Source organism: Anticarsia gemmatalis, chromosome 17 (genome assembly GCF_050436995.1).
Source record: "Anticarsia gemmatalis isolate Benzon Research Colony breed Stoneville strain chromosome 17, ilAntGemm2 primary, whole genome shotgun sequence".
Classification (NCBI taxonomy): domain Eukaryota; kingdom Metazoa; phylum Arthropoda; class Insecta; order Lepidoptera; family Erebidae; genus Anticarsia; species Anticarsia gemmatalis.
This window is the reverse complement of record NC_134761.1, coordinates 8,044,399-8,059,235: the sequence shown is the minus strand read 5'-3', so window position 1 is coordinate 8,059,235 and position 14,837 is coordinate 8,044,399. Positions and strand designations below refer to the sequence as shown.

At 35.8% G+C, this 14,837-nt stretch overlaps 1 protein-coding gene across 2 annotated transcripts in view; it reads left to right on the top strand.

Annotated features, from left to right (window-relative positions):
* The window catches only part of cert (ceramide transfer protein), a 44,099-nt gene that overhangs the window by 25,173 nt on the left and 4,089 nt on the right, over positions 1–14,837 (top strand). For both annotated transcript variants that reach the window (XM_076124783.1, XM_076124782.1), the window contains 5 exons: positions 10,807–10,989; positions 12,528–12,634; positions 12,880–13,001; positions 14,071–14,252; positions 14,708–14,831. In XM_076124783.1, coding sequence (XP_075980898.1) covers positions 10,807–10,989; positions 12,528–12,634; positions 12,880–13,001; positions 14,071–14,252; positions 14,708–14,831 — 718 coding nt within the window. The remainder of the gene's footprint in view (positions 1–10,806; positions 10,990–12,527; positions 12,635–12,879; positions 13,002–14,070; positions 14,253–14,707; positions 14,832–14,837) is intronic.

Here is a 14,837-nt window from a genome sequence, read left to right as displayed (position 1 = left end):
ACCTTGCATACAAGGTTCTTTATTAAGTTGTCGGACTATACTACGTGTCTAATTTAATGTATTCTAAAATTATAATTTATGCGTTTACCATTGGTTAACAAATGTGGTTTGCATTGAAACTATCATTTTGTAACAGTCGTTGTACCTTTATGAATCATTAGCCATTATGAAAAGTTCAATTTGAGGGTCAAATGTGTTGAATGTTACGCTCTATTTAATACAATTGTAGCTATTACCCTGGCAATTCAGGTCGGTTTGTTTCAGCCCATTAGTTGGCGACATTATGCCATTTTCCCTTAGATGTGTGTTCCAGACATTACTGAACCATGAAATTGATGATAGCATTTCGTATTGCGCTTTGAAATGTTGTTCATCAAAACCTAGAGTTTTGATGAGCAAATGTATTAAGGGACTAATCGATTGAGTTTCACAGCTCATTAAAGTGAAAGATTGATCTAATTTAAATGTTGGAATATTCAATAGACTCACTAATTATATTCTTTTTTATCTGACGGCCATTCGAGTTCTTGCTTTTAACCAAGTTTTCTGTACTGTTCTATTCTAGTAGTTAGTTTAGTGTACTGTTATAATACTGGCTGAAAAATACACTTTTTAGTACATAGGCCACATAAGGGCGACTCTTAATACATGAGACTAACATTGGAACTAGCCAAACTTGGTTGTATTTTATACACCTCTGCCTACTCAGTTTTAACAGTTTAAAAGACTATATACGCACACAACTTGAGACTATATGTATACGCACACAACTTGAAACAATCACAAAACCATACCATAACTTAGTTTTAAAGTAAACAATTTACAATCGTTTCCACAATTACACTTGTACGGGTTGGTCCGTTTAAAGGCTGAAGCTTTCATTTGTATCGAAGAATAATTGATGCCCCTCGCGCCTTTATAGGCTTCACATTGATAGACGGCTCCTACACTCTGTTTATAGAAAGAGTTATTTATTCATGCCATGGGCGTCAGTTTAATGATAACCGTTTTCATTTGAAAGTTCAACCTTTTCAGTGTTATGCTTTCTTAAATATTGGTTTTAAGTCTAAAGCCTACAAATTATCGCTATCACCACATATTATAAAGTTTGACACTCGTCCTAAAATGCCTATAAATGGTGTGAGTCTCGAAGAAGATTTATAAATTTAAATTGTGTAACCCAGTGTAACCGAAACTGGGGCGCTCGGTTAATTCAGTATATTTATCATCGTCGAAGTAGACAGTTCAAACTTTCTATATTTCATGTGGTTCTAAGACAAACTAGTGCCGAAGGTGTTCTAGCATAATCGTCCCGGCTATACTTAGGGTTAGTGTGGAAAGTTGCAGACTTTTTCAAGTTCAAAGAAATGAAGAAGTGATATAAGCTGTTCTATGACTCTTCACTGAAGTTTCTTGAAGGTACTGGAGTTACTCTAGGAATAAGAAGGCATAATTCTGTGGTGTGGGTATTTCAGAACGACGCATAACGTTGTTACTTGTTGTTATATTATTATTATGTCACTGAATCATTGAATAGTCACAGTTGCGGTTGAGAGTAAGAAAAAAATACGATTGCAATTATTGCGGTTAGTTTGTTTATGTGAGGAACAGAGAGCGGTACTTTGTAGTCATAGCTTTTTTGCTACAAATATAATAAAATATCAACGACGTAATAAACGTGTTGGTAATATGTACATACACTACATACTAACATGATTACTGTCACTCCATGTGTGTTTTGTAATATTGTAGATTGAATGTTTACATTATCCAAGGACCTATCGTGATTGACAGACTAAACATTCCTTAAATAACTACCAAAGCTCGATAAATCAGTATAGTGTAGTGTCCAGAAGAAAATCCAGTGGAATGGAAATATTGTTGGGTGTACTGACTTAAAACGGCAATAAGGAGCTTATATCCTTTCCCTGATCATTTTTATCCAAATCAGTTAGCCGTTTTGAGAAATATAAATTTAGTATTCAAGTGTGTGTATGTGTGAGTGGTGCCGTATGGGCACAAAATCAAATAATATTGTCTTTCTTTCTTTTTAGGCATTTCTTTGAACGCCAGTTTTCGGCTTAGCAAGCCCAGTATTCAACTATCTAGTACCTAATTACAGTTTAGTCACTATAATACTCAAGTTTTCATAAACCTACTAAAAAGCAGTCAAATCGTATCGTTTTGTTAATACCAGGCTTTTTTTTAAACACAAATAACAGTATTTTAATATTAATTCATATTTGCTGCTTCCGTGATACCATAGTCATTATCTACGCTATGGGGTCCCCTTTTTATGGTGATATAAACTCGCAGCGCCATGATAAAAGGAAGGACGGACTCTCGATTATATTTGTCAGTTGTGTAATTAATGTGCTGAAATGTATAATTTAGTTTAATTCCGTTAATGTAATATTCATTTTATTAGTGGGTATTATGAATGTGGAATATTTTTCTTTGAACATTTTTTAACAGTCATGGTTGGATGATTAAGACTGGACTAGCTTTTACATGCGACTTCGTCCGCGTTAAAATAATTCTTTAACACGTTAAACGCCGCCTGGACTTTAAGTCTAAGTGTTGGTCATATGTAGTTCCCCATGGATAAACTCCACGTGCTGAGTAAAAGGTATCCTAAGTGTTAATCTAGGTTATAAACTATCTGTTTATCAAAAATCAAGAAAATCCGTTCAGTAGTTTTGACGTGATTGAGTAGCAAACATCATCTAAATATTTATACTATTACATAATAATTTAAGCGAGAATTTAAGTTCCCGATCATTCATAGATTAAGTACATACACTCTTCTAATGTCTCTATTCGAACATCTAACAAACTTGTAAAGGCTCGACTATGAATACCTATCAGACAGCTGACAGACACGGTTATGCAAAACTGTCTAAATTATGCACGAATAGTAATTATTGCAATACGTAACACAGTGTTATACAACGATATCCGTCTATTAATACATTTTAGCAATGACCTTAGCAACTAATAAAGACCGGACCCGTTCAAAACCAGTTTATTTGATCTATATTACTGGCAAGTGACGTGATGCAGAACACATTCAGTTGTATGACGTAACAGTGACGTCAGATGCTCTTGTCGCGATTGACAATGATGACGTCATTTGGCAGGGGATGGTCGCTAACTGAAGTTTGGTGTGTAGCTTTACCCATGTTTAGTTGGATGTTATAAAGGTAGGAAGCTAGAAGCGGGAAATGGATGGGTTTCTTACTAATTTTATAAATTTGAAAGCTTGTCTGTCTTTTTGTTTGTGTCCTTGCTTAGGTCTGTGTTTGTCTGTCTGACTATTAACTACTCTTACACGGTGCAAATAAGTTGCATCGTGCCTCGTCTTTAAATTTTCGTAAGAAATTGAACAACATTGTCTGTATGGTTTTGATATATTGATAAAAAAGGAAATGAAAGAGCTATTTATTTAATAAAAATCCTCACAAGCGTAAACGAAACATATTCTGACGCAGGAAGTAACAGTTACATAAAAATATACGTATTTTCTATCGTCACGAGTTTAATGTAAAGTAATAATTACTCGGTAACTCATCAAATTTAATACCCGTATTAAAATAATATGTAAAAACAAAAAGACCTTTACAATCCCTTAACTACTTCAGCATGACTTTATATGAGCATATTATACGTCCACGTTTTCTTAATATCTCAATTCACAAGAACGTTTGTTCATTGATTTATACTCTGTTAAAATTACTACAAATGTAAGATAATAATTTCCTTATCGCGAGCTATTTGGTAATCATTCTAAACTCTAAATCTTCTTTCTAAATTCTATTCTTTCAGCTCTGCTTACGTCTTCTAACTATCTAATTTGCCCGCTTCCGTCCACTGTTGAGTATAGGCCTACGGCACTTCATGCGGTCCTCTGCTTGTCTCATACATACGTCTTACTGAAAGTAATTTCTGTGTTTGGTAAATATAAACCAAAATTTTAAACATTTGGTAGTCAAACTCGTAATGCGCATCGACCAAACATTTAGTGCGATGATAATTACGAAGTAGCGTATTATGTCCGCGTGACGTCACAATCTGCTTTGATGTGCTAATTCCCGCACTATATCCCGAAACAAAGAACTATTGTGAAGTCCACAGCTGCCTCGGTGTTGATGTAATGCCTCAACCTTGGCTACAACGCTCGTAGAATCACTACATATTATAGAACTGTTCCACGCCCCGTCTGTCTGTGTATCTGTCGATTCGTTCACGATAAACTCGAAAACTTATGAACACTTATCATACAAGTTTGGAGAAAGATTCATGGTGAAGGCTTAAGTGTCAATTCATTAAGAATATGTATAATTTGGCTGAACTGAAATGTGACAATGATTATTATTGAAAATTAATAGATAAAAATGTACTACAATCGGAACCCAAGTTCGCGCCGAACAATGTCTGCCGAATTTTACTAGTAAAATATAATTCAGTTACCTAGAACTGACTCATTCACTGATAAGAGATCGATTTGAAAACTTGTATAGGATTTTTTGTGTTGGGTATTTCGTTTTATTGCTTTATTTTATTACGAAGGGAAATTCCAAAGAAGTTTTATATTCTTTTTCCATGACGCCAAATGAGGCATTGATTTTCCGCCAGACATGAACTCATTAGTAATTAATTGTAACTTGTTTAACGCTTGTTGCTAACTACATCACAGTTCGTAAGCCGGCAAATCGTAATAATATTTTTTGAAGTTGCCTATGTTATGTTACCTATTGACTAATTATTTAAAAGTCATTTTACTCTATAGTTATAATGCAATACTACAACTTTAGGCACAAATGTGATCAAGTAAACATTTTAATAACTTCAATGCATTTCTTAAATTCACTAGTTACTGCCTTATGCCGACGATTTCACCTGCGTTGTTCTTTAACTTGGCTTACTTTATCCTTAATAAATTATCTTTTCTATTATCCTCTCAAATTTTATCCAAATTAGTTCAACCGTCATAATGTGAAACAATATACACATATGAAATCGCCAAAATTGCTGCGCTTTGGGATCTGAGTGGAAATCTATGTTCAGAAGTGAAATAATAAGGTCGAGTATGACGAAAATAACTGTCATATGTCGATAATATGAAAAGTATAGTATGCTATTATTAGTTTTGATAACGATCAAACCTAATGAAGTTGATTGGTGTTGATAATTGTGATAAATTATTGATAGTTGCTAATGATGATGAGTGGGAACACGTGTCGTGGCGTGTCTGTTCCAACTGACGTGGGATGTGAAAGACAATGTTTTATGATAGTAAAATTATATTTGTAGTAACCTTTCACGGGTAGGTTAGTTGCCTTGCTTTCTTTATTGAATTTCTTCTTTACCAAGGCTATTACGTCCATAAAACAAAAGTGCGTAAGCCACAATAATATTCCTAAGACACCTGCGCTATCAAACAGATTTCACAAACCAGCGTCTGGTTTAACCTCATAAAAACGCCATAAAAATACACTCAATATAGATTTAGAAACTAAATAGCCACAAGGAATTCAAGACCAAGCAATTAGTTGTATAATTATTACGCTAACTCAAATAATTAACAGACCGTTTATAAAACAAGTAACAACGAAATGCCACGATATGGGATTACTGAAATTCCCGCTGAAGGGTAGAGCGGCCACGCCCGAGGACGCGCCATTAGCTAACTGACGTCATCCGGCACTCCCCTGCCATAGACACACTATATAACCATAGAGTCGAGCCGTAGATAGAGACACTTCCCTCGTAAGCGTAATGATGTCTATTTCGGGACTCGATTCCGGTACTATGCTTATCGTATGGTGAAGGAATGACTTGACGCAAAATGTCAACAGAAATAGCTTCTGGGGTCTTGGTATAGACGGGTCGAATCGGTCGTTTGCAGTATTCTTATATCAAAAAGTTATCTTTTTGATATTGGTACTAACTTCTCTTGAATCATTTTGAAATTTTACTGTATTAGGTGTGGTATTCCATCTTACCTTAACTTTGGTTCCAGTATGACTTGACTTACATTGCAGGGGCTGGCTTGTCATTTGGTTTTTGATGTCCTGTGTGTTTAATTACACCGTATATCAGGTACATAGGATCATCTATATCAAGCTCTTGGCGCATATTATCTTGCACCACTAAGTTCGTTAACATTTCGCTCTTGAACAGCCATTAATTTAAAAGGCTAACTTAGTCCATTCGTCATCATGCGTGATTCGGGCCATTTACTTAACAAGCGTAACGTTTATTTTATGATAGCGTTCGCACGCAATCACCGCGTATATTTCGCATATTTTCATATGACCCGTGGGAATTATGACTTGCATTTTTCACACTCACTTTCTTTATTACTTTTTGGAACTATACTTCGTCTAACACAGCGGTGAATTTCCTTAGCACGTTTCATTTATTTCTACTGTTGTGAACGATTTTTACAGAAGAAGGCACCCTTTAGTCATCCTTAGAAACATACAGTTATAAGATTTTATCTCATAAGAATGGCTCTGTAAATTAAGTATTCGTTGACTACAGTATCATGATAATGTCTAGCTATTCGAGTTCACTTCGCCTTCGTATTTGCTTTTCGTAGATTCCGCGAAGAATAACAAGTACAAAAGTACTATGATGAGATTCTAACAATAGGAAACAGGGCAACAGACTAGAAGTGTAGAAAAATATTTACCCATCTCTTTTTCCACTGCCAAAGCAAATATGAACTTACTCCCATCGCATAGAGCATATTTTCCATAACACGACGTGACTGCATGTCATAAAGTGTTATCGCACAACTTATTTGTGCATAATAAACTGAGTTGTCGTTTTAATGTCACATTGCCTTTGTTCTACAACAAATAAATATGTATATGAGATATTACATTCTCGTAACGCCATTGTTGAATGCTGTATTGTTAAAAATTGTTCAAAGGAAGTTTGCGACGTTTTTAAAAAGTCATTTCATATGTATTGTGCAACGATTTTGTTGTTGCAAAGTTCGTGAAAGGGAACTAGATTTTGCAGTAATGTACACAAAATAAAATAATGTGTGTTTTCACAAATAAAATAATGTGCCGTGAAAATGCACATGCGTTACTTTTTAAGCGTTTCAAGTAGCTGATAAGTTAAGCTTTCCTCTTACCAATTACGATAACAAATAGACTAGCCTTCTAATTACATAATCTCAATTGGCAATTGGCGATAACTTTTTAGTTATCGAGTTATCATCAGCCACAGTTTGAGGTTTCCTACAGAGTAGTACTATCGTGTTCTACCATTCGACTAATGTTTAATTCTTAAAATAGTGATAAGTGAACTTAGGATCCAGTTTTACTATACCCCTAATTGTAGCTGTTAGCGAAATCTAGGCCAAATTACGGACACCATGATAAACAATTCAACCCCTGTTAAGTACAGGGTATCGGGGTCGGCAAAGGTAAGCGTCAATCAGCCTATTGTCTTCTATATAGGTCATAGACAAACTGACACTAACCTACATTGTGATAGAGGATTCCCTAACAGGTGGCGAATGTCAGTTTCGTGTTGTCAGTTTAAAAGCTTTTTGTGTCGTAAACCGATTTTATGGCTATGTGCTCTGAATTCTTCGAACTTTGTTCAGTAGAAAATTTTCCAGTTGCATGAGGATTTACTCACCTTTTTGACTGTTTCGGAATGACGCAATAGCGACAAGTTTTATGTATACTTGATGCATCATACTTTATTGAATGATGAAATAATTGTGGTCAGTTTTGATAAACAACAGTAAAATGTCGAAACGCAATATTTCGTAACAGGAAAATCAACTTATAATAGTCAATGATTTAGAGTGAATTTGCCGCTAGTTCTTAAGGTAGGGCCATTAAGAAGAGCTGGCAACAAACTTCTCTGCAATCTTTTTTATGCGATGAACTTCCATATTTATGTAATTTCTATCTCAAGGCTAATGAATCGTGTAGAAACTTAAAATCCCTTGTTCCGATAATCTGAAGAGCAGACATGTGACGTTATTGTAAGCAGTAGTCAAAGATAATGACTGCGACGTTTAATTGTTTCCGCTGCTGATACGAATCTGCTTTGAATACTATTGTTACGATTACGAAAGACTGTGTAAGAATTATTTATTCTAGTTCATCACTGTATTATACAGTAACTGATATGCTACTATTTCCATAGTAGAACCGTTTATATTTCTGAAAGTAAAAGATTAAACATACGTCATAAAAATATTACAAAAAAACTTGTTACGAAACTCGGAAACAGTGAATTACGACTCAACTCAGTCTAAGTTGTGTTCAATAGGTGCTTACATATTCCTTGCTATTTTGAAAAAATAATTTACCAATTCGCACTTGAACAGTCGGAGCTGTGCTTTTTTGTTAATCCGTTTTATTAAAAAATAACGCCTGTTTCAGTATTCTACGGTTATTTAATGCTCAACTATTGCAATATAAACTCACTTTATAAACGAGCTAAGTCCAAGAATGTGAATGTTAGTTAAATATTTACGTAAACGTTTATTTCGAGCAATGTTATCAAACATTCGTTAGTTTACTGTACATAGTGTATTTATATCTACATAGTTTACTTCCTTTGCTGATTTTAATGATTTACAAACAAACCATATAAAATATGTACTTGATATTTTTGAATGTAACTGTCGGGCTCTGTACATACAAAAAGATAAAACAACGCAGTCGAATTGAGAAAACCTTACTATTTTGAAGTCGGTCAGAAATTGATATACATTTGAAGATGCATTTTATTTTCTTTATGGTTTACAATCGACCAGAATAAGGACGAGTTTCACAGTTCAGAAGTGTCAGATAATCTATCTGCTAAATAAAATGACAGCAAATGTAGGAAAGCAACTGTTAAAGCTCCATTTAATAATGTATCTGGTTGATATTTAGAAGTGCGAAGCAGGGCCTAAGGCTTACTACTTTTTTGTAAACTGCAAGATAATTGCATCGATATGTCCATTGTATTATTTGTGGCCATGTGGCGTTCTGTGTTCTCTGCCTGCCCCTATGAGAAAAAGGCGTGATTTTATGTATTATTTCCTTAGTGATAATACGTCGCTCGCAAAAAACATTATGTATCAAATATAACTCATATACAAGCCTGTAGAATGTTTTAACTTGATAATAATGTCCATTATTGACTGCCATTGTGAGGGGAGGCCTTCATGCATCATTTATGATACCAGTCTATTATTGTTTACCCGTTCTGCTAAACGAATTCGAAGCGCGAACCTCCACCGTATGAATCTATGAATACGACTTTGAGCTGAATTATCTCTGGTTTAAAAAAACTTAAACGTCATTCGAAAGGTCTCTATTTACTAGAGTTTATTGTTAACGAAATAAATGTTAGATTTAGTTGTACTGCGTATTGTTTTTTGTGAGCGGTTGTGATGATTTTAGACCCGGCGTTATTCCAAATAAAATATGTTAGTTAAACTTATTATGTAGTTCGTATTACAAACAACTTTTAGATGCAAGCCTATACTTAATATTTTATAAGGTCGGTAAACTATCTGTGGGCAAAGCAATCATTGCCGAAGTCATTCCATAGATGAGTGAAAGCATACTAGTATTTGAACTGAGCTTCTCCGTGCTTCGGAGGGCACGTAAAAAGTCGGTTTCGGCTGTTGTCTACTAAGATAACAGCCGGTAAGCCGGCCTTGCGGGCTGCTTCAACAACTATGACCAGGTTGAGCACTATCTATGCGATAAAATAAACCTGAATCTCAAACAATATTTACTATATTGAAGTAATAACGGTTTGTCTTTATTCGATTTAGCTTGACAATAGTATTTACATTCATGATATGTCATGTCCACTCTACATAATCACCGCTGTCACTCCGTGAACGGAAATTCATCATTATTCATAAATTACGGTGTTTTGATGCTAATCAATGGGGTGTGCGCTGTTTAGGAAGATAAGATGATGACAGTGGAAATTAAGCGTAATATTGTCACTTTACCCTTGAGTGTATTTCTCTTTTGTGTTGCATACGAAGTAACACATTTTAACTACATTGACCCCAACACCTTTCAACAAACAAACAAACAAACAAACAAACCTACGTATTTATTACCAACATCGTGTACACAATACTTTCCTTTGATAAGTCCACTTTCCTCTTTCGTAAAGTGGGTGCCCTTGGCGTTGGTGTCACCGTAACTAATAACTATGCACCACATACGACTATTACCTACTCACTCTCGCAATACGCCAAAATTCTTTACTAACACGTCCTTACTTTGTTTGTATGTATGTAGGTCGAAATAGTGTTTGAATTTCATTGAATCCTAGATAAGACTTGTTGGGTTTCTAGGCCGCGCTTGTGTGATCTTATTAATACTAGCAATCGTCTTTATTAAGAGGTATTAAACCCGTTGCCTTATCAGATGTAGTGTGTAACACAAAGGACAAATCGTTTATGAGTTTTGATATGACACGTAATACGTTAAAAATACTTATTTTAATATACATAAGTTCCACTTTTTCGTAATGTAACCTTGCAATTGCTCACTTAATCCTGGGGGTTTGGCTTGAAAGGTAATTGTCTTGGAGTCTTAATTACTCTGCCCAAACTCAAAAGCAGACCAAAAAGCCTTACCCCTTATAGCCGAAGACGAACGGAGTATGTGCTAATATAATTCTTGAATGATTTTTATGATAGACCTTCCACAAACATCAACTATGGCATATTCTCAATGGGCAGTTCTTCTATTGTAACATGAAATGAATGTAATTTCATTCTTAACCTTCTCGTTTTCTTGTCTACAGGAGGGTCCTCACTCGACGCTTCCAGACGACGAGTTCTACGATGCTGTGGAGACCGGCTTCGACAAGATGGAGGAAGAGCGGTGCGCTCGCGTCGTGCCTCCTTCAGTGCACACGCGCGACCAGGTCGAGCTGCCACCACCAGCCATTGATAACCGCCTCACATTGCACCCGCTCTGGCCAGAGGTAAGAAGCAAACTTATGACCTTGGTACTTCTCATTCAAGAAAATACTCTGCGCTTGCTACTGTATTTTGTTAAATACTTCTTTTTTATATACAGACGGGAGATGATTTTATGTATAAATGTACTAGTCTTAACTCACACGTTTGGGAGGAGACCCTTGCCCAGCAGTGGGACTGTAAAGGGTTAAAAAAGTACAAGTCTTTGCTTTAGTGTTTATATGCACTACCACATCTACTTCTGGGTAGAGCAATGATCGTAGGATTCACGCTCAAGACCATTTGTTCCGACCATTACTTAACCGTCGCTCAATAGTACATTGTAGCATAATATTGAGATTTCATACCAAACCTGCATCTATGAAAAGGTATATTTATGTGATTCAATATTCTTTTGTCTACTCTAGATTGAACAGAATTATAAAGATTTAATTAAAGCTACGACTCCATTGAATCCATTACAATATGCACACAAGACTTTATCTATATAACTTATTTAAACAAACTGATTTATGACTGCAAGTTAGTGATAGGAATAAATTATATTTGTTATAACGACAAATGCGTAGTGTAAATATCGTTCCACCACGTTTGGGTTAACGACTTCTGATAACGAAATATCTATGTTATCTTTGACCTGCCTAATGACATCCTGACAATAATAGTATACGGGTTGATGCAGTTACATCTATATTTATATGTTAACTATTCTTTTTTGCTATGTGTGATATAGACTTCTCCTTAAACACCTTCTGAGGCGGTCTCTGGAACTTCTAAAATGTAGCTCAACTTTCGATTTGGACTGTTATAATTGGTACTACAGAGTATTGAGAGTTTGACATTAAACATTTACTGCAAAAGTTGTTCCTACGGCGCTCGCTAGAGGCGCTGATCAGATTACCATACAAAATCTCTCAATAACTAGCCATTTTTCGATAGTCGATAGTGGTAAATAATCGCGCTACAGATCAAAGGATACTTTTCTATCCATAATACTAGTATAAGTTCAATCTTGGAATACTGGAAAAACGTAGCCAATTATTGGGTAGAACGAATATCTCTTTTAATTTTTAACATTAAAGTCTGCTTAAAGAACAATGACGTATATACGCCAAACCTATAACATCGGCAATGTTTGCGTCATTCCGTCTGTTCTGTCGTCACAATAGGCCCTAGTAACAATGATTGAGTTGCGTGCGGCGTAGCCAATGCATTTTAATTCATGATTTCCTTATTTTAGAAGAGTAGTGATAGTTGAGTGGTTTAAGCAATCGTCTATCATGCAAGTAGTTGCAGGGTCGAACCTACGACCAAGTATACCAATGACTTATGTTATACAAAGTTATGAGTGTATATATAAATATTTGTAGTATTTAACGATGAAGGAAAACCGTATATTAGAGAGTTCTTTAGAATAGCTGTTGATGGTACGTAGGGCCGTAAACCTACAGTTAGCCAGCGCGTGGTGACTTGAACCATACGCTCACTGTGCTGTGACAGTATAGGATAATTTTATTTTATAATCTTATTTTTCTTGTTACAGATCGACAGGATATCTACAGAGCAGATCCAAGCGGCTTTTGAAGGAGTCGGCGGTGAAATAGGCTGGCAACTGTTCGCTGAGGAAGGCGACATGAGGATGTATAGGAGGTTAAGATTGTACATTTAAAGTTTGATAATAATATATTCCTACGAATACACGCAGAATTTATCATTTTTCCAATGTTGAATGTCAGTTTTTGGTGGCTAGAAAAGCTATCAAATGGATATAACAGACCTATAAGCAGGTTGCCGATCTTACTTGTTGTCCTTACTTATACTTAAAATAATCTCCTTTTTGTCTATTAAGCCTGGTCTCTCTGTAATAAATTTAACGTTATTTGTTAATGTTTCAGGGAGATGGAAGTAGACGGTATGGTGACGGACCCCTTGAAGGCGATGCACAAGGTGCGCGGGGTGACCGCGCGCGAGATGTGCCACTACTTCTTCAACCCCAGATACCGATACGAGTGGGAGAGTGAGTACACACACTTTATACACTATACTTTAAACTTTCGTGTTGCGTATATATATCTTTATCTATCTATCTTTTGCCCGCGTCTTCGTCCGGTTGGTTTGTGTCTTAGGATAGCATTTTCACACAAACTTTCATCTCCTTAGGGGGTAGAATTGACCAAAATCTTTTCTTTCTTCTGTTAGTTCTACCACCCCTCTTAGTTGGCTCTGTGTAAAATGCTAAAACTGCGTATTGTTATATTATTCAAACTAGAATAAATGAAATATAATGTTTCTGTTGAATATGAGCATTACCAGTTCGATGTCCTAATCACATGAAAGTTAAAAAATCTTTACTGTCAAATATACTTGCTTAAAACATTTTGAATTAATAAAAAAAAATCATAGATTTAACCTTCGAACAAGCTTAGGATGTTAAATTTGATGTTTAGTACATAAATAGGACACTCTGTCATTTAATACTATTGATAATATAATTAATAACTATGCAATAAATTATTTTGACACAAAATCTCTGCACAATAAGCTATCTCGACCTTACCTGTATGTATTTACAATATTATAAGCACGTAGCCCTAGATAGGTCATCAATAAAGGTTATAATGTTGAAGAGCTTTGAAAGGTTTTGAGGACGGTCGCCTACTAACTTTTAGATTTGAATGTCAGTTTGCTCCTTGGTACATTCTAAGATGGTCTGTCATGGTTCAACTATTATGTTAGGCTTAAGTCATATTATTGTTTAATTGAAAAGGCTATGAGAGTGGGGGAATAAACAGTTATAGGTTGATAGGGTCACTCTATTACAGTTTTGTGTACACACCAAAGTCCTGCACTGTTGTCCGGTTTGAATGAAATTGGCCTTCGTAGCCAGATATCGCCTATGAAGACATAATAATTGGTAGAGGGTATAACTGTTTGTTGTCCACAAACTTTGACACTATAAACAAAGTCCTGCACAACTGGTTTCAATTGAAACTGGCTACCATAGCCAAAAATCGGCTAGAAGGACATTAGTTTATCGGTATTCAAAAGATTATTCCATCATCTAATTTAATTGTTCCTTCTTCCAGCGACACTAGAAACAATGACGATCGTGGAGGAGATATCGTCAGACGCGCTGGTGTTCCACCAGACGTTCAAGCGCATCTGGCCCGCGTCGCAGCGGGACGCGCTGTTTTGGTCACACGTCAGACAGAGCAGTGACAACACATACGCCACTACTAACCATTCTACTACTAATATTGATTATCCCGTAAGTAACATTTGATGTTTTAATTACTTTTGAGTTATTATAGTTTGTTTTATATATTGATTTAAATATAATCGGAAAGTTAGCTACATAGCGGTTAAAATTAATGCCATGGCCGCAAAGCGCTGACCGTTGTGAAGTCGCCGCGTTTAACTGCATTGATGGCTGTCTATGGTCTATATAAAAAAGTTGAATTTATGACTTTACTTTAACCTTTTTTAAGTGATGTAGTACAAGCTCTCCAAACTCGCTTATCAACAAAAATACTATCTGCAATTTATATTAACCAATTTTGTATGCCAAATCTTTGTTGTACACCACTGGACCCGTGTTAGATTTCGAGTATCGGAATTTAAACATCTTTACAAAACACTATCCACTGAGAAGTGGCTATAATGGAACATATGAACTGACAAATTAAAACATAATATGTTTATCATGCTTCAATAAACTTGCAGGCCAACACGGGCGCGTGTATCCGTCTGTTCGTGACTGTGTGTCTCGCGTGCCGCACCACGTACCCGGCCGGGGAGCAGCCCACCAGAGACAATGTCACCACCAGCATTGCTTACTGCAGTACAGGTAACA